Source organism: Calliphora vicina, chromosome 4 (assembly GCF_958450345.1).
Source record: "Calliphora vicina chromosome 4, idCalVici1.1, whole genome shotgun sequence".
Taxonomy (NCBI): domain Eukaryota; kingdom Metazoa; phylum Arthropoda; class Insecta; order Diptera; family Calliphoridae; genus Calliphora; species Calliphora vicina.
Genome location: NC_088783.1, coordinates 27,588,613 through 27,607,921, shown reverse-complemented (window position 1 = coordinate 27,607,921; position 19,309 = coordinate 27,588,613). Strand labels below are relative to the sequence as shown.

At 31.7% G+C, this 19,309-nt stretch overlaps 3 protein-coding genes across 4 annotated transcripts; 2 read left to right on the top strand and 1 right to left on the bottom strand.

Moving 5' to 3' along the window:
• Nucleotides 1-787: 787 nt before the first annotated feature.
• Nucleotides 788-1,579, top strand: LOC135956700 (uncharacterized). The gene has a single exon (XM_065507253.1). It carries the CDS (start codon nt 897-899, stop codon nt 1,509-1,511), a length of 615 nt encoding a protein of 204 aa, XP_065363325.1. The 5' UTR covers nt 788-896; the 3' UTR covers nt 1,512-1,579.
• NdufA3 (NADH:ubiquinone oxidoreductase subunit A3) lies at nt 1,535-1,837 on the bottom strand. The gene has a single exon (XM_065507254.1). The coding sequence runs from the start codon at nt 1,829-1,831 to the stop codon at nt 1,607-1,609; it is 225 nt and encodes a 74-aa protein (XP_065363326.1). The 5' UTR covers nt 1,832-1,837; the 3' UTR covers nt 1,535-1,606.
• Nucleotides 1,838-4,124: 2,287 nt separating this feature from the next.
• Nucleotides 4,125-17,730, top strand: Nup153 (Nucleoporin 153kD). Of its 2 annotated transcripts, XM_065508672.1 has the most exons (8): nt 4,125-4,961; nt 8,119-8,535; nt 8,595-8,911; nt 9,019-13,738; nt 14,267-14,365; nt 14,691-14,771; nt 17,057-17,121; nt 17,511-17,730. In XM_065508672.1, exons 1-8 carry the CDS (start codon nt 4,869-4,871, stop codon nt 17,593-17,595), a joined length of 5,877 nt encoding a protein of 1,958 aa, XP_065364744.1. In that variant the 5' UTR covers nt 4,125-4,868; the 3' UTR covers nt 17,596-17,730. The 2 variants fall into 2 exon arrangements, with proteins under 2 accessions (XP_065364744.1, XP_065364745.1); XM_065508673.1 differs by lacking the exon at nt 14,691-14,771.
• The last annotated feature ends 1,579 nt before the right edge of the window (nt 17,731-19,309 follow it).

Genomic DNA, 19,309 nt, shown 5'->3' with positions numbered 1-19,309 from the left:
AAGGCGAATCTATAGAAGGTGACGACAGAAGAACAGCTGATTATTTTTTTTATTCAGTTGTTTAGACAAGTGAACTGTCAATTCACTTGTGTTTGTTGTGGCGAAAAATACAACAAACCCAAAAGCAAAAACAACCACAGGCAACTTTGACAGTTCACTTATCTTTTTACAAAAACAAAGTACCTATTGTTTTTGTATATGTTGTATTTGTTGTAGTTCTGTCGTCACCTTCTATAAATTCGCCTTGGATGTACACTTGATTGATGACTCGTCAATCTGCATTTTATTTTCGATTTTGTGGTGTTAACACCAATAGCGGGAATTATATTTAATTTTTATTTGCACTAAAATGTATTTAAAAATGTCAATATCGTATGCAACTTTAATTCCAATAACGAGAACATGTTGAGAATAAAGAAAAAAACCAAAATAATAAGCGAAATATGTAATATAAAAAATTATTCTCTTCATCCGACACGCTCATCAAATCAACGCCTTGAAATATTTTTGTAAATGACTTCGTGATTGATGAGAAAACACCATACACTATCAAAAAGTGACATCAAGCATGCTAAAAATCAAAATGTTTTTGATTTTCCATCAAGCGTTGTCGGTGTCACACATACAAACACATTTTCATTAATACTACCATAGTGCTTGATGAGTATTTTGATAGTGTATGGTGCGCTTTATGTCTATTTTCTATGGTTAAATATATTATAAAATATGCCGATATGGCAGCACTGTTTAAAATAAACAAATATTTATACAAGGCGAATTCGCCACGAAACATTGCATTTCTGAAGTACAATTCACAATTTCTAATATCAATTTTTCATAACATAAAAATTGTTTGTCCTGCCGTTTAGAAACTTATACTGCAAAGTAACATAAAAATGGAAATTTTTAATAATAATTTGTGTAGATCATGTAATATAGAAAAACAAAAATTATTGAACATACACAGCAACAGTCAAGCGTCACTAAAATTGATGTTAGAATACTGTTTTCAAACAACTATTACAGATGAATCTAAATATCCCAAATTTATCTGCTACGACTGTGTAAAACAATTAGAAATTTCATATCGATTTATGAAAAGATTTCATTTAGCACAAACTGAATTTGAAGAAACCTATAGCCATTTACAAAGAATCTGTGTAGACGTAAACGATGATTGTGTTACGGAACATCCTATTGACGATACAATTAACGAGGAGTTGGAAGGACACACAATGATGGCATGTGATGATTTAGTTAAACATTCAATAAGTGCAGATAAAATTATACAAAAATCTCCTGATATCTATTTGCCACTGAATGATACGAAACATATTAAACTGATACACAATTCTAAAGCTTCAACAAGTTCATCGATTATAGATTCTCCTTCAACGAACGATAATTTGCCGGCCATAACATGTTCGCTTTGTAATAAAACATTCTTTACCACAAAGGCATTGAATTTACATTTAAAACTTAGTCACAAACAAAAAATATCTAATTCTTAAAAATATACATCTATATATTCGACTTGTATTTTTTAGCTTGCAATAAAAATCACTATATTTTTTTTTAAACACTTATAACATCGTTTTTAATATTTTTAATCCTTATGAACTTTTGCTGCTCTAGGATCGTCAGGACGCATAACTACGTATCCCAGTTTGTAACGACGATTATCGCCATCATTTCCGTAATAGGTAGCCAAGCCAATACCAGCTAAACCTAACCCAATGATTGCTAGCACAGATCCACCAACGATATCTGGAATTTCATTCCAGGCTCTTTTAATAAGTCCTACGGAATTACGGGCAGCAGGAGCGGACATGTTAAACTGCTAAAAATATAAACGGCTTTTAGATATAAAATAAAAATAAAAGAAAATTAAAAATTTACCCAAAAATGCAATATTACACAACACGAGCCGAAAGAAATATTAAAAACAGCTGTTTAACAGTTTGAATAGACGAATTTATAAAAGGTGACCTCACCTAAACAGTTGATTATTCATGTGAATGTCAAACTCCATACATAAAAAATAATTCGTCACTCATGCAAATGCCAATCTCCATATATAAAAAATTAAAGTATTCGCATCAATTTTTATGAATTTGTCACAGATGTCACCTTGCTAAATTTTCCATAATTTGTATGGTAGATTAAAAAAGTAGTTTATTAAGTTAATAGTAGTAATTTTTGTATGATTAAATCCAAGGCGAATCTAATTTAATTGGTTTATTTATAAAATTTCGATAAAAAAGAAGAAACAAATTTTTTGCATTTTTAATTAAAAAAATATGAAATTTCAGAATTTACTTTAAAGCTTTGTTTAGCTCATAATATAAAAACCGGATCTGTCTGCATTATACATTGTAATTCGAAAAAGGTTCTTTCGAAACAAATTAAGGAAAACCCCTTGAATAAATAGTTAAATATCTTTCTAACTTCAAACCTATCAAAATAAAATTATAGACGTATTCCCAATAATAAAGTTTTTATTACTAAACGATGTTTTTATACTCTTCACCATGAGTGGCAAGGGTATATATAAGTTTGGCTATGGGTCAAAATCCGGAAAAATATTTTGTAACCCGAATTTTTTTTTACAAAAAAAAAATAAATTTCTTAAAAGTTGAAAAAAGAAATGTTGAAAAAAAATTAAAAATATTGCAAAAAAAATTTTTAAAAACAAAAAAAAATAATTTTGTTTACCTAAAAATATTTAAAATATCTATTTTAAAGTATAATTTGGTGAAGGGTATATAATATAGCGAATATAGCTCTCTTATTTGTTTATTATTGCTTTGAATTGAGAAAAAAGAAAAAACAGTTGACATAAACTTTAACTAAGTTAATATATTAGAATATACATACATCAACAATGCGCTATAAATCGAAAAATATATTCAAAAATATTTACATATGTATGTGCACAAAAAACAGCTATAAAATGTAACATAACATTAGTAGTGTTCGCGTACTTGATAATTTGTACAAATTCTTACTGGAAGTTAGAGAATTTCATTCGCTTACTCAAGGTGCATTTAATAAGGTGCCATCGGCAGCACAGCTGATTATAGAAATAGCTCGCACAAATGTCAAACTACATATATAAAAAATATTCGCCCGTACGTCCGTATGTCAAACTCTATATATAAAAAATAAGTGAATTCGCCTGTATTTATTTCAATTCGCCACTGCTGTCACCTTGTTAAATACGCCTTGCGCTTACTTTTAAAATCTTTTAACGAGAGAGCAAGAGAGAGTGTTAAAAGTGACAGTTCGTAGATAGAGAACATGATATTTAAAACATATGGTTGCAAATATAAACAAAACTAAAGAGTTGAAAATTAATACCATTTACAAGTTTGCAAAGAAAAGTTGTAAAATAACACAAAACAAACGTTTTGAATTGATTTATAATAAAATCCAACTTATTTTTACAAATTGTTGTTTGCGTACTTTTTTTGTTGTAATTTTTCAAATTGAGAGTAATTTATTTTTATTCTCTAAAATAAAGTACTGGAATTTTTTTTACTGGAAACTGTTATTGTAATGAGACTATAGGTGTAGTCTCATTACAATAACATAATTTAAAAAAATAAATTATTTAAATATTTATACAAATTTTTAATTTATAAGTACTATGGCGATTTGAAAACTTCCAAATTTTAAACTCCTTTTAATTTTGATGCTTCAAATAAAATATTTCTTGACTTTGACAATTGCATAGGAAATTCAACAAAAACAAATAACAAATTATTTTTTTTCCAGTCGTTGTGCATTCATTTTCATTTTATTGTGGTTGTAATGTATTAATAAAATAAAAAAATGCTATAATATTTTATTTGTGTATGAGATAAATTTTATTCACCTCAAATTTTTAAAAAATAAACTTTTCCAAATACTTTGCTACCATTTCGAATATACTCAAATAAAATAATGGAAATGAAATGAATAAAAATAAATTAATAAATAAAATTTGTATACGTTATTTTATTTCATATTAGCAATACCGCCATCTACATGTGAATTTTATTTCGAATAGTAATTTGTTCCCTATTAATGCAACATTGTGGTATAAAATACAACTCTATACTCAAGTCCGCCATTTCTTCACTACGAAAAAAGTGTGCTCGTCGTTCACGCGTTTCTTTACTCGTTTATTCGTGCTTTATAGAAAATCCAAATTTTCACACTTTAAACTATAGTTTTAATAAAATTTTGTTGTTTAACGTAGAATTTGAACAGTTATTAATAAAATTTATTGGTGATCAGTGCATAAAAATAAAGATTTCACAACGAAATAGTTTCGCCAAAAAAACTATTCACTACGTTTAGAAGGCAAGAAAAAAATTGAAACATAAGTCGTCGAAAAAAAAGAAAAAATTGCGAAAGCCAAATGGTGATGAGAAAAGAAATTCGTCCATAATTGGCGGCAGCGTGCGTTAGAGTGAGATAGGTATATATTCGTGTATATGCGTGTGTTGAGAACCCAGAGTTCAAACGACAAAGAAGTAGAAAAAAGCAAAAGTTGTGGTCGAAGCACCCGCGACTCTCGAGGCCAGCTAGTTGATATTTGCCATTTTTGTGATTTACTAAAAAAATCTAAATATCTTAAAAAAAACACTACCAAATTTTATTTCTAAATAAATCAGTGCTAAATATTTCAAGTACATACAATTTTAAAAAAATATTGAGAATAAAAAATAACAAGACGCTAAGCTCTAGGGGGTGCGTGCATGCATGCGTCAATAACAACCTCGTTGCGGTGTATGGGAATTAAAAGAGGTGCTTGTGTTTAAATTTCAACACAAGCGTTGTTAGTAAAATTTAACAATTACGAAAATTTTCACTAGTGTAAAATGTCGGAATATGCACATGATGAGAGTAGTCCTCCACGACATGGAAGTGATACAAATCTACATAACGTCAGTTTGGAAGACGCTGCTAATAACGTAAGTACAGATCAACATATTAGCATTTTTTTTCTCTTATTTTTTTAGAATTTTAATTTGTCAGGTTATAGTAGTTGGTCTAATCAATCTTTTTTCTATATTGTTATATATATGTTTGACTATATACAACTATGTATCTGTGTATATACATACATGCATATGTAAAGGCCAGCAACAAGGTTGTCGTCAGGTTGTTGTTTTTGTAGGGATGCCATATACTAATTCTTGTTTACATACTTACATGCATTAATTTTGATGTTTTACAATTTTTAGAATTTTTGCCCTACTAACTTCGAATCATACATGGAAGTATTGCATCAAATGAACTAATTGGTGATTTCATTACCATTCAATTTTGTGTTCGAATCAAAATCAAATTTCGTCATATGAAATACATATATAAAAATATCATTAATGAATCTAATGTTTCAATAGTGCAACAAAATGAATAAGAAGCATTAAAGTATATTTTATAGCTATAGATAACACAAGTAGCTGCACTTAAGTTTTGACACATTTTCTAGCATATTACTTATCTTATTTACTTATTTATATAAGAGTTCATTAATAATTAAGAAAATCCCATTAAAACATATGAACCAATCGGATCACCGCTGCGACTGAAAGTCGAGCTCACTATATTAGATTATCTGAACACAAAGTTCAAGGACCTTCAAGGACGGCTTTAATAGCACTTGTTATGCCCTAGATTTAAACGTATTTACTTAAAATTATGGAATGTCACATCATTCAAAATACGGAACAGCAATTGCAGGAACGTATTTGTTAACAGATGGTCTCAGAAGAAATCCTGAACAAATTGTCTCCTCCAATTTTTATGATATGTACAGCTACATTCCTATATTTTTATTTTATTCATTCAGTTATAAAATCCTTGCCAATACGCCATATTCGGTTCTAATTATCAGGTCTGTCACACATTTTGTTCCGAATGGTTTCAATTCCGTGCCAATACGCCATAGTCGGTTCTAATTATCAGGTCTGTCACACATTTTGTTCCGAATGGTTTCAATTCCGATCTATTTCGTTTTAGGTTCTTCAGATTCCGTGTATCTTATTAATTTCATAGTTCCAATTTTAATTTTACAACGTTTTTAATATTAAAACAAAAGTGAAGTTATTGGTACTGAAAGCTCTCCCTAATAATTGTACCTGGTTGATTCTGCCATGCTCAAAAATAACTTTTGAAATGTTCTTTTTTTTTCAAATAATTGATTGTGTTTTTCATACCACTCTAATGAACGTACATACTTAAAATGTTTGCTGAAGCTTTAATATCAATGGAAAAACTTTATAGAGCTAATGCAATTATGATGAAAAATAAATAAAAAATGTACCTATGTTATGAATTTTTTTTTTAATTTATCATCTTATTTGGCCTTACAATAGTGAATAAAAAGAACTATCTCTCACTTTTGTTAAACATTTTGGTATAATAAATAAATAATTTAAATTGTGCATATTAATATACTTTAAACTCCATTAACACATGCTTTTTTTACTATTAATAAAATTGTTTAAGCTAAAAATTTAAGTTTTTATTAAAAAAATTGCCAATTTACAGGAAAATTTTAATTTTGCTTGTTTACATATAAAATTAATGATTTTTATATTAGAATTAATTTTATTCTGGCTAGGATTATGAATAAAATAAATAAAAATTTTATGGAAAAAATTTGCTAGTATGTACATTAGGCCCGGTCGATTTGTATGGACGATCAAAAAGTAAAAAATTGTATAGCAGAAACGCAATCTACGCAAAATTCTAAGAAATTATCCCCAAGAAACCATAGGTCCAAAATCAAATCCTATCTTGCGCATTTCGTCATTTATCAAATAAAAAAACTATTAAAAAAAATATGTTTTGAAATATCATTGGATAAAAGACGAAATGCGCAAGATAGGATTTGATTTTAGACCTATGGTTTCTTGAGGAAAATTTCTTAGAATTTTCCGTAGAATGCATTTCTGCTATACGATTTTTCGTGAAAAAAATCGACCCGCCCTAACCCTAGGTCTCCACGTAGCAATTTTTATTGCTAAGCACAAGCAATAACGTCGGCAGAACAACAGCAGAGTGATTGCTGATTGCTTTAGGTGGAGAAAACGTTCGTCACAAATACAAAATTTTCAACGCGAGAAGTTCTATGAAAAACTGTGTTGTATTTTGCCCATATTCTGTATTGGATGATTTTTTTCACTAATTTCTTTGTTTTTTTTTACTTTTGGTACTTAAATAAATTAAATATGTATAAATTAATCGCACCGAATCATAGAAAGAAGAAATTTTACATTAATGACAACTGAAATGACAGCTTATTGCTTAGCAATAATTGCTCAGGCAATCAGTAGAGCAATCATTGCGCAATGGATTGCTACATATGGCAATTTGCCGTCTACACTCGCAAATTTCATTGAAGCAATCAAATTTGACAATTGCAGCAATAAATATTGCTACGTGGAGACCTAGGGTAATGTACATATTTTTCATACGAATTTCTTACGTTTGAAAAATTTAATGAAAGCAAAAAAACGTAGACAATACAAAATTTCAATTAATAGTTGTCAAAAATCGATTTCAGCATAGCAGACGTTTTAAAAAATATACCTTACTTGAATTTTAAAGAGAGAACATCGAGTTATGTCGGGACAAAAACTGATTTGTAAATGAAAAATTGAAAAAATATTCTGGAAATAAAGATAATTTCCCGATCAACTCATTAATTAATTTTTAGCCGTATTTTTTCTTACAAACTTTTATTATGATCATAATGGACATTTTTATATTTATTATTTGTTTGACAAGAAGTGAAACATTTCAAAATAAGTTTGAACATTTTAAAACGTTAAAAATGCTTAAAAAAGAGGCTGAAATTCTAGTTCTAGTTCCAACTAAATTTCCATACTTGAATTTAAATTTTTTGGGTTCTGATTGGGGACCTGTAGTTGTATGTAAATTATTCTAAGCTTTTTTTTTAAATTGGGAAATAAAATGAGTTATTTATTGATACTATGAATATTTTAATTACATATATGACCATTACTGTATGTGAAATGACTAATATGTATTACTTTTTCTGTATTGTAAGAGATTTATTTTTATAAAATAATTTATTTTTTACAATAAATTTTATAGTCAATTATTGGAAAAGTAAAATCGAGAGTTTCGAGCATATTGCCAAATCGTTTGTCGAAATGGTTTTCACCATCTGCAAAATTACAAAATGATTCATTAAATGGTAGTATTTGTGGTCCAAATACTACAAGCTTGCCAACACGTCGCAGACGTCGTATTGAAATCGAAGAAGAAGAAGATTACGAGGAAGAGGATGTGCAACGTGGTGGAGAATATGAAGAAAATAATCATCGTATATACGCTAAGCAGAGACAAAATCGAAATCATGAAGTTGATGTCGATGATGAGAATGATGAAGATGATGAAAGCCAAAATAGCGATGAAGAATACAATGGCAACAATGTGGCTAAACAAACAAGGCGAGATTTAAATGTAGAAAGGCAGCCGCCAGCAAAAAGATCTCGTCTTAATATCGACGTAAGCTCATAATAGTTTTTTTTTTCTTTATTAAATCACACAATTTATTAATGTTACAGGTTCGTGATAGTCCATTAATTACACGACATCAACCACTGTTGTCGTCTACTCCAGCTGTGGGTAGCTCATATTTACGCAATTCTGCTACTAGTACATCAGCTTCGCGATCTTCTTATCAACGATCTACAAATTTGAACCTTTATACAAACCAAGCTAAAAAGGAGCCAGCTTTTAACTTTGGCCAGCAAAAGGAATCAAAACCATCAACTAAAATTAGTACCGATATCATTGATTTGATATCAAATCCTTCTTATGAACATGAGGATAAACTTACAGAACAGCCTAACGTGTATGGTGGAAGTCGTACTGGAATAAGGTAAAATTTTCTTCAAATTATTTTGGCGTTAATATCTCTACAAATATTAAAAATTAAAACTTTTAATTAAACAATATAATGTCTTATTGTACTTCCTTTTTATTTAGTTCTCGCAAAAGTTTAAATATACCATCTTCAAACTCGACATTAACGGGCGTGGAACGTGTTTATGCAACTGTCGCTCATCTTAAACGTCAACCATTGTCATCAGCTAAAGCAGATTTGTCGGTCACTCATACCTTGGGTGTACCACCCAGACGTACTTCAACTACTATACACGAAGTACAAGACCAAGAAGATCATGAGCAAGAACAGGGTGACGGTATGGAAAAGGGCGAAGAGGTATCAGCTGCCAATACAAATACTTATAATGGTCGCACTGAGGGCTCTAACAACAAAAGACAAAAACTAATCAATGGATCGGGTTTGAATGCCGCAGCATTGCCCGAGTCGAATGATGCGATTTTAATTGATTCCGCTTCAGAGAGCGGTGAGAGTGCAATGGATGTAATGAAAACGAACTCATCTAATAAACAACAACGTAAGACTGGTCTTTTTAATATGACAGCTGGCGGAGGAGCTGTAAATACTCGCAACAGTAGTCGTACTTCTTCATTCGGAAATGGTTTGAATTTCTATTCCCACCTTGAGGGACGAAAATCTTTATTCAGCGGTCCCAATCATGGTAGCTCGAATCCATTAAATAATTCTACATTATCTTTAACATCGCTTAATCGCCGTCAGTTTAATGCTTCAATCTATGGCAGTACATCGGCTTTGAGTGACAGTCGATTGTTAAATACGTTTTCTCCATTTTACAAAGGAAAAACAACATACGGTGGAGCAGCAGCTTATAATAAATATACAGCTGGTGCAGGCGCCAGTGCAGTGCGTATAACACCCACATTAATAAGACCAACATCAAGTCTCTCCACATTATCATCGAATAATTCATTGGCTAACAATGTTAACTCTCAAATTGGAGACAATTCAACAATATCCTCGACGGCCAAACGTATATTGGATTTGATTAACGATTTTTCCACGCCCTTAAGTGAAGCTAAAAAGATGGCAAGTAGTCTGAAAACTAATCCAAACTTACAAATACCACCTCAAGCCAAAGGCCGCTTAAATGAAAGTGATCTAAATGCTTCGAGAGCTATGCGTTTATCACAAGTACGAACACCATATTCTAGGCCGGCTGTAATATTGCAGCCGTCGGGAAATGCCAGTGGACGTGGTACGCCAGGCGGACTCTTGCCTCCCATTAAGGAACTGCAAGTTCCAACAATGTCTCAATTGTTGCAAATGAAAAAAATCCAAAATACTACCGAAAAAGCTAGAAAAATTGCTCAAAACTCTGCGGTAAATACTGAAAAATCTGAATACACACTACCGGAAGTGGCAACCACAAAAACAAACACAACAAACAAAGTTTTCGAACAGGATCAACAGAAACACACAAATAAAATAAGAAACAAAGTGACAAATTCATTAAGGCCGTCTGCAGCAACAAAAGATTTGCAGGATGAAGAGCCACCCCCACCCGTAATTTTACCCAACATAGCATTTCCACTTATGCAATCTGTGCCCAAAATTGATATACAATTGAATAAGCCTTCTGTTCCCAGCAACACTACATTTGATGGTAAATTTTCAAAAGAAGCTTCAAATATGGCAAAATCATCCGATTCATCTAAACTAAACTCATTTGTATTTAATCCTACACCCGTGAAACCTTTAACACCACAAACATCAGTTTCAACAACAGACTGCAAAAATATACAATTATCCCCAACTCAAACAACTTCACTGAATACCATTTCTGCTTCAACAGTCAAAACTACAAACACTTTTAAATTTTCTGAACCTTTACAAATTGTTGGCGTCTCCACTCCAACACAGAGTGTAACTAAAAATGACATAGATAAATATAAATTTAGCCCCCCACTAGATGTCATTGTGCCAATTACATCCAATTCTGGCAAAGTACACAATACCCAACCGAAACAACCTCAACTTAAAGAGGGATCTTGCTTAGATGCTCTTAGTAAACCTTTCATATTGCCACCGACATCACCTAAAACCAATATAACCGATCAAACGTCTTCAAATAATGCACCTTTAAGTGCAGCTTCAGGTTTTGGTAATCAATTCATGAAGACTTCTAATGAATGGGAATGTGACGCTTGTATGATTCGCAACAAATCGAATGTGAATAAGTGTGTGGCCTGTGAAACTCCACGTTCACAAAAGTCCTCAACAAATCAGCAACAATTGAGCTCGTCATCATCTTTAACTGCAACATCTGTCACGTCTTCATTTGGCCAACAGTTTAAGAAATCCTCAAATGAATGGGAATGTGACTCATGTATGATACGCAATAAACAAGAGAGCTCAAAATGTGTAGCTTGTGAAACACCACGTAAAGGAGGAGCGCCGCAATCAACCTCCGCACTACCACCTATTAAAAGTTCATTTGGCGATGCTTTCAAACCCAAGTCAGGCACGTGGGAGTGTCAGACATGTATGATTTCAAATAAAAATGAGGCGAATGAGTGCATAGCTTGTCAAACTAAAAAACCCGGAGCTACGGCTACAACTACGGCTGCAGCAGTTCCAACAACTCAGTTCAAATTTGGCTTTGCAGCTGCCACCACCACTTCCGGTATTACAAATGCAAATTCTAATGCAGATACAGGCTTTAAAACATTGGCCGCTCAACAAAAAGCCTCGAAATGGGAGTGTGATGCTTGTATGACCCGTAATGATGCCAATCGCACAAAATGTGCTTGTTGTGAGCAACCTAAACCAGGAACAACAAGTGCAGAACCAACCAACTCATCTTCAACTAAGTTCCAGTTTGGAGCTACTGCTGCATCTAAGTTTAGTTTTGGATTTGGTAACGGAACCAACACACCTAAAGAAGACGATTTACGAAAGGGACTGGATGTTAAAACTATAGAGACCACAAAACCCTCGTCTGTACCGGCACAAGGAGGTTTTCAATTCGGAATAAAACCAATAAGTAGTAGCACGAGTGAAAGTAAAAAGGATGAAACAGATGCCAACAAAAAAATTACTGGATTTAAGTTTGGTGTGTCACCATCAGCAAAAACTGATAGTCCAAAGCCAATCGAGACACCAGCTGTTTCATCAGCACCTAGTGGTTTTGTATTCGGTTCAAAGCCCTCAACAATAACAGCAACAACTAAGTCAACTCCATCATTGTCTTCCGGCAGCGCTGCTAATACACCAAGTGTGAAATTCACTATGCCTCCTACCACTACTTTCACCAGTGTTAGCAATAACGATAAACCAACGGGAGTGGCAGCACCTACGTTTGGCCTCGGCTCCAGTACTGCCTCTTCAACAACTGGGGGATTTTCCTTTGGCAGCAAAACAGAGACTAAGCCAACCACAGCAGTAGTAGAGGAAAAGAAGTCTTTGGACACATTTGCTTTCAAAACTCCAACAACAATATCGGCGTCCACAACTACAAAAAGTTCAGGCTTTGCTTTCGGTTCATCAGCAATAAATAGCAGCTCAACAGCAGCTACAACAACTGTAGTCAGTAGCACTAATATCTCGACTACATCAACATCAACAACAACTTCTTCAACTATGACAGCTGCAGTAAAGCCAATGTTTAGTTTCGGTTCGTCCACATCAACTACACCAGCTCCAAACTCGCAAGCCACTTCAGGTTTTGGTGGCTTCAGCTTTGGAAGTAATTCAACAAACAATGCAGCTACCACAACGACTTCGAACATATTATTTGCAGCTGTTACATCCACATCAACCATATCTACTACTACGAACGTAACATCAACAGCATCCTTGTCAACGTCGTCGACGACAACTACTACACCTGCCTCAACAAATATTTTTGGTTCATTTGGTGGAGGAGGAGGTTCATCTAATGCCTCTGCAACACCAGTATTTGGTTCCTCTGTCAATCCTCCTGCCAATAATAACTTAACTACGGTTAGTTCCTCAACTAATAACTCAACCTCAGCAAATACTCCACAATTCGGAGCATTTGGATCTAAAACAACATCTAATGTATTTGGATCGTTTGGCGGAGTTGGCGGTGTAGGAGGTAACAACAATAGTGTGTTGGTAAAGCCAAAAGAAACAAAACCAACACTGCCAGTATTTGGTAGTGTTGCACCCAGCAGCACTTCTCAGTCATCTCAGTCAAATTCGAGTGGTTTTGTGTTCGGCTCTAATGCTGGGAACAATTCAACACTGGTGACAACAGCTTCTACAACAGGTTCGGTTACAAGTACTAGCACAACATGGCCTAAAAACAGTTTCGTATTTGGTTCAACGGCATCTGCGACATCGCCAACAAACACTGTTGCAGCGGCCAACTCAAGTGAAACTAAAGAAGTTGCTAAACCATCCGTATTCGGTACATTTGGTTCGTCTAGTTCTAATACAACTAATCAGCAGCAAACTTCGTCTATTTTTGGGGTCCCCGCACCATCGTCAGCTTCTTCAGGTACAGCAGCGTCAGGACCAACAAATTCAAGTACAAATCTATTTGGCTCTAATTCAGCACCTGCTGCCACAAGTATATTTGGAGCTAATTCAAGTGGTAATGCTGCAACCCCGGCTCCAGCATTTGGATCATCGCCATTTGGCGGCGCTGCTTCATCAACAAGTGCTACACCAACATTTGGTAGTACAGCAGCATCGGGCACCACAACATTTGGTGGTTTTGGTGCGACAACTAACAATACCACAACAAACACTACAGAAGTTAAAAAACCAGAGGCCGCTTTTAATTTTGGTGCAGCACCAGCATCACAAAACACAAGCGTAAGTAAACAATATTTTTTATTTCAATGTCAGTCATATGCTTATCCAAGGCCAATTAATAGCAGATAAATCTGATAATATGACAACATTACAAATTCAATTTTTAATTTTATTTAGTATTTATCAGAGACCGAAAATAACGGGTCCACTTTCATTTCAATAGCAATTTTATAATAAATTATAAATTTTGTAAAATTTTTCAAAAAATTTACAAATCGTTAATCCAAAATTTAAATTGCGGAATGCATTACTTCATAATCATCATATTCTTTCCATAATTTGTTATTAAGGAATGGTAACTGTTATCAATCACAATTGAAATAGTTTGTCTCTCACCAAATTATTAAGTAATAATAACCATGCTTTTATAACTGTTATTTTAAATGATTTATTTATTTTTTTTATTATGTGGACCAGTTATAATATAGTACTTACTAAATTTGATTTACAAATTTTGTTTGAATTATCTTTAACAACTAACTAATGGTTTTATTTCTATTTTTAATATTATTTTTTCAACAACTTTAGGGTGGTTTTAATTTCGGTTCATCGACGTCTGCAACAAAACCAGCATTCAATTTCGGTAGTACTCAACAAACTACGTTTAATTTTACTGGAACAGCGGAGGTATGTTATTTTTTTTTAACTGTTAATAAATATGTAATAATATTAATGAAATTAGTATGCTATAATATAAATATTTACTAAGTAGATCTAAAGTAGTAATAATTTTCTTTTTTCTCTTTTCGTTTCATTAAAATGTATTTCTTTCTTTATTTTTATTATTACTTGTATAATAACGTTGTTGTGTAAAAATCTTTGAAATAATAATTGTAATCGTATCATCTATCTATCGTCCAATGTATCGTTCTTACGTCCACTGTTGTTAAACTTTGAATATCAATATCAAACAACCAATGATATCTGGGGTTTTACTTTAAAAATACCACAGCCACAAAATTCAACGAAACCTTTTCAATTTGGCGCAACTCCATCGGCACCAGTTTTCAATTTTAATCGTGGTGCTTTAGAGGTAACGTAATAACAATGAATGAACACTCACAAACACACACTAAACGTGACAGAAACATACTTATTTCTTTTTTTAAACTTAAATTTCGTTATTGTTTTTAAATGCATTTAAAAAATACTCCAATACAAAAAATAAGGGGATGTTTAAGTTTGATTATTACCATCAGCATGTATATTTAGTGCACTGTATTTTGTTTATTATTACTCATCTCTAATCCATTTCATTCTTACTAACCCTTAACCAACCATCTTTTATAGGAAGAATTCTTTAATCCAGTTTTTGAGGTAAAGTAATTAATTAAACAATGGATTTTCTTTGTATTTTATTGATAGCTTTTAAAAATGTAAAACCTCTTTAAATTTTCTAAAGAGTTTTAATTTTGATATTTTGCTATTTTTTTTTTGTAAATTTTGTAATTTTTAGAGCCCGACCGAAATCGAATTTTTAGGTTGAAACCGAGAATAATACTTGACCAAAAAATTATTATTCGACTTACCCGCATTAACACGAAGTCTGAATATGTGTTAATTAATAGTTATATTGTTGGTTAATATTATTTTTGTATAAAACCTATTAGTTAACGCATAACCAGACTTCGTTTTAATGGGAGTTAATCCGAAACAAACCAAAACTTTTCAAATGTACTATTAGTTTCAAAAAATAGTTATTTTAAGTTTAGATTCCATTAATCTCGTTTTTTTCATCTTGAACTGCAATGTTTTTTGTCATTCCGTTTGTAATTACCACATTTTTCATTTATTTAGCCATGTCCGTCTGTCGGTTGAAAACAACTTTCAAAATAACTTACAAACATGATAGATACATCAATATATCGGGTATATCCCTAATTCGGTTGCTATTTGAAATTTCACCGAATGTTCACCAAACATTTGTTTTTTAATTTTATTTACTACAATTTTTTTTTTTCAATCAGATATGATATTTTTTTCAATTCGATGAAAATAATTTGGGAGCAATCAAATCAGAAGAAAAGTTAGTTTTCAATTTGAAGATATTTTACATAGATATATGGATATTAAATGAAAGGAAATTCGGACCGACAATGGGTAAAAATATTTAAAACATTTTTGTTTCACCAACATTTTTTTTCATCCAACATATTTTTGTTGTATGATTCAGCACATGCAAACATAGCACTCTTATTTGTTTCGTCGTTATAAAAGTTTCGGTTTCGGTATTCCGAAAAATTTTGTCCGCATTCATTACTGTATTAATTAATCACCCCTAATCCCATTTTCCCATCAACTTTGTTCATGTGAAAAAATTCCACAACATGGTCAATTTTTTATGGAATTTTGTAAACATTAAACATTTTTCAATTTTCCCTTCGAGGGAAATGGATATTTATTTCATGGGAACATAAATTTCACATGTTTTGCCGATAGGAATGAATATTAACAATAATTTTACTTTATACTATTCTTGTATTAGACCGATTTTAGGCTTAATTTAAAACCAAACATTTGGTCGGAATGATTTAAAAATCTATAAATTCGTTAAAAGTTCACTAAATAGTTTTAAATCGATAAAAAACATAAGCTATAAAAATATATGCATATTTGGTCATTTCTATAAACTATTTGGTATTTAGATCAAGATTCATATAAAAAACTCGTTTCGTTTTGTGTGTATGTAGTTCTCACACTAACATACATACACTCACGTGTTGAACAAAACCATTTAGTCTCGCTTAAAGCTGGCTAAAATTAAAATTCATCAGTTTTTTAAAAATGTGTTACAAGTCGATTGTCTGTTGCTTTTAAACGATCCCTATGAAGTAAAATCATAACAGCTGTTAGTGTTTTTTGATGTGTTTACATAAAAATAATACGATTTACTTGTTTTTTAATAAATTACAAAAAAAAAATGGTACTGTCAAAATTGCATCCATATTTTCGCAAAATATAATCAAAAAGCCACGAAATTCATACCGACAATGAGTCAAAATCGAGAAAAATATTTTTAACTCAATTCGGTGCAGTTGAATGAGTTCTCTTACTTGTTTTTTATTTACGTATGTATTTAACTTCAGGTATTTGTAAAGACTTGATTGAAATGATTCGAAAAATATATTTTTCAAACCTTGTTCATATAGGTTCATGTAATAAATAGTATTAGTGATTAGACATTTTCAAATGATAATTTAGTTTTTGGGTTAAAGAATATACTCCCTGCATTATTTCATTAAAACATTTGTAACACATTTGCTCCAAATTAGAAATTTATTCAATTATAAAACAAAATTTTTGAAATTTTTTTTACAGGGCACGCCGAATGCACCTTTCCAATTTAATGCAGGTGCCGCGCCTGTATCAAGTAATATATTCGCGTAAGTACAATTTATCAAAAAGAATTAAATAAAACAAATTAAAATTCAGTAAGTAAGGAAAGGAAGAAGAAAGTGTACGTTCGGCTAGATCATAAAACTAACAAATTGTAAATATATAATTTACATACACATATTCAATATACTATGAATGAGATTAAAGCAAAAAATTGGCATGAGTTTTAACATAATATAATAATCGAAATATTGAAATAATATTAATTATAATTCATGTTTATTTTTTTAAGGTACATATTTATGTTTGTTTGTTTTGTGATCTGTGTTTGCTAATAATAGATTTTAATTTTACATCCTTTCCTTATACATATACATATAATTTAAAGAATACAGTTTATTTTAGCAATTTATGAATTTACTCTTTTCACAAATAGGCCGGCGCCAACCCCAGGAGCCCAAACAGCACAACAGGCAAAACGGAAAATACGTGCACCGATAAGACGAGTAACACAACGGTAGAGAACATTATAAAATCAAACGCTTTCAACAGCGTGGACCGATCACAACAAAATAAACATGAACAGACAGGACTATGCTTAAGACAGAACATAAATAGCAGCCGTATTAATAAGAAAGAGCTAAAACATCAATGCCAACATTTACAGCAACAACAACAAGACGACATCATCATCAATAAGACATTAAGTAATGAAACAGACGACGCCACAAGACGCGATAGCAGTAACAGCGGCATTAATACTGCAGATGTTGCCAGCAACAGACAACAATTGCCAATAAATAGATTTTATAAGGATTTAAGCCGTAAAACGCAAGAAGACTCAATGGATAGTTTAATACAAAAGAATAAAATTCTTTTAAACAAATACAAACTCATTAGAAGAATATCAACAGTTGCAGCGGCAGCAGCACCCGCTGCAACAATTACAAGCAAAGCTACTGGTGCAAAGGGAAAAGAAGGCATTTCAAAGAAGTTAATTGTTCATGATGGTGGTGATAGTGGACGACAACAAACAGCTAAACGTATAATAAAATTAAAAACACCCCTATCGCCAATTAAAAAGGTCAGGCTGAACAACCAAATTTCCTCAAATTATTATCGTAAAATTAATAAAGTTTCAATTAATGAAACTCACGATGGACAAGTAAAAGCTGAAGAGAAAAAGAGGCAGCACATTTTCAAAAATAAGACTATTGCTACGCCAGTTACTGGCGGGCCACCTCCGACCCAACCCATCTGTTCGTCTGTTATAATTAAAAGTCCTCAACGTAAAATCCATATGATTACAAGTGACTCAACAACAACAACTAAATTCCAGGAATCTAAGAGACGTTATTCTTTGCTGGTAAATAAACCGAATACGTCTACGTCTATAAATACTAAAACTTCTAATGCAACTGCTACTTCCACTACCGAACAACATTCATAGTCTACGCAACATGTTGCTGGCAACAAAGTCGTACAATAGAGAAAAAACAAAACTACTACACACAACTTTTTGACAACTTTAAAACGCTACAGAGTTTATATAATAAAATGAGACAGAGGATATACAACAAGAAGAATACAATACAAAATATACAGATTTTTTAAATAAAATAATTAAACCCTAGTAATACAAGAAAACAACAAAATAATAATTTTTTAAGATCTTATCTACAATTTCAAACTCAACTCTACAACAACACCTCTTTGAAATCAACACACTATATAGAAGAGAGGAGAGAGAAGGTTAAAAAAAGCATCAAAACAACATGATCAATTCAAAATGTAATAAATAAATCCTTTACAAATTTCCCAATCATTTAGAAAACGCGGGAAAGATCTTAGATAATTTCATCATGTGCCTCAGACAGTTTTTAATTTTATTCTTAACCAAAGCTTGTACAAAATGTCAAGTTGTTTATGTATTTTAATTATTTTTCTATTTTTGTGGGCTATTCTTCAGCTAAGCCTTAAACCTAAATTTCTCTTACTACACATCTATAAATATACATGCATATAACACTGAGTTAATATAAAAGCATAACCATACACAATATAATTTTTTGCTATAAAATTTAAAAAATTTTAATTTTTTCTATTTTATTTTTCAATTGTTTATATATAAATAATTATATTAAAATTTGCTTTTATACTGATTTCTTTCTCTCTTTCCCTTCTATATTTCGTACCAGCTTTTGCTATTGGCCATGAGATTATGAAATCCTAAAA

Bases quoted from the DNA above. Each gene is read 5' to 3' on its own strand.
- LOC135956700 (XM_065507253.1), top strand. From the start codon at position 897: ATGGAAATTTTTAATAATAATTTGTGTAGATCATGTAATATAGAAAAA.
- NdufA3 (XM_065507254.1), bottom strand. From the start codon at position 1,831: ATGTCCGCTCCTGCTGCCCGTAATTCCGTAGGACTTATTAAAAGAGCC.
- Nup153 (XM_065508672.1), top strand. From the start codon at position 4,869: ATGTCGGAATATGCACATGATGAGAGTAGTCCTCCACGACATGGAAGT. The intron at 4,962-8,118 runs GTAAGTACAGAT...TAAATTTTATAG, and splicing joins TGGAAGACGCTGCTAATAAC to TCAATTATTGGAAAAGTAAA. The intron at 13,739-14,266 runs GTAAGTAAACAA...CAACAACTTTAG, and splicing joins CAGCATCACAAAACACAAGC to GGTGGTTTTAATTTCGGTTC.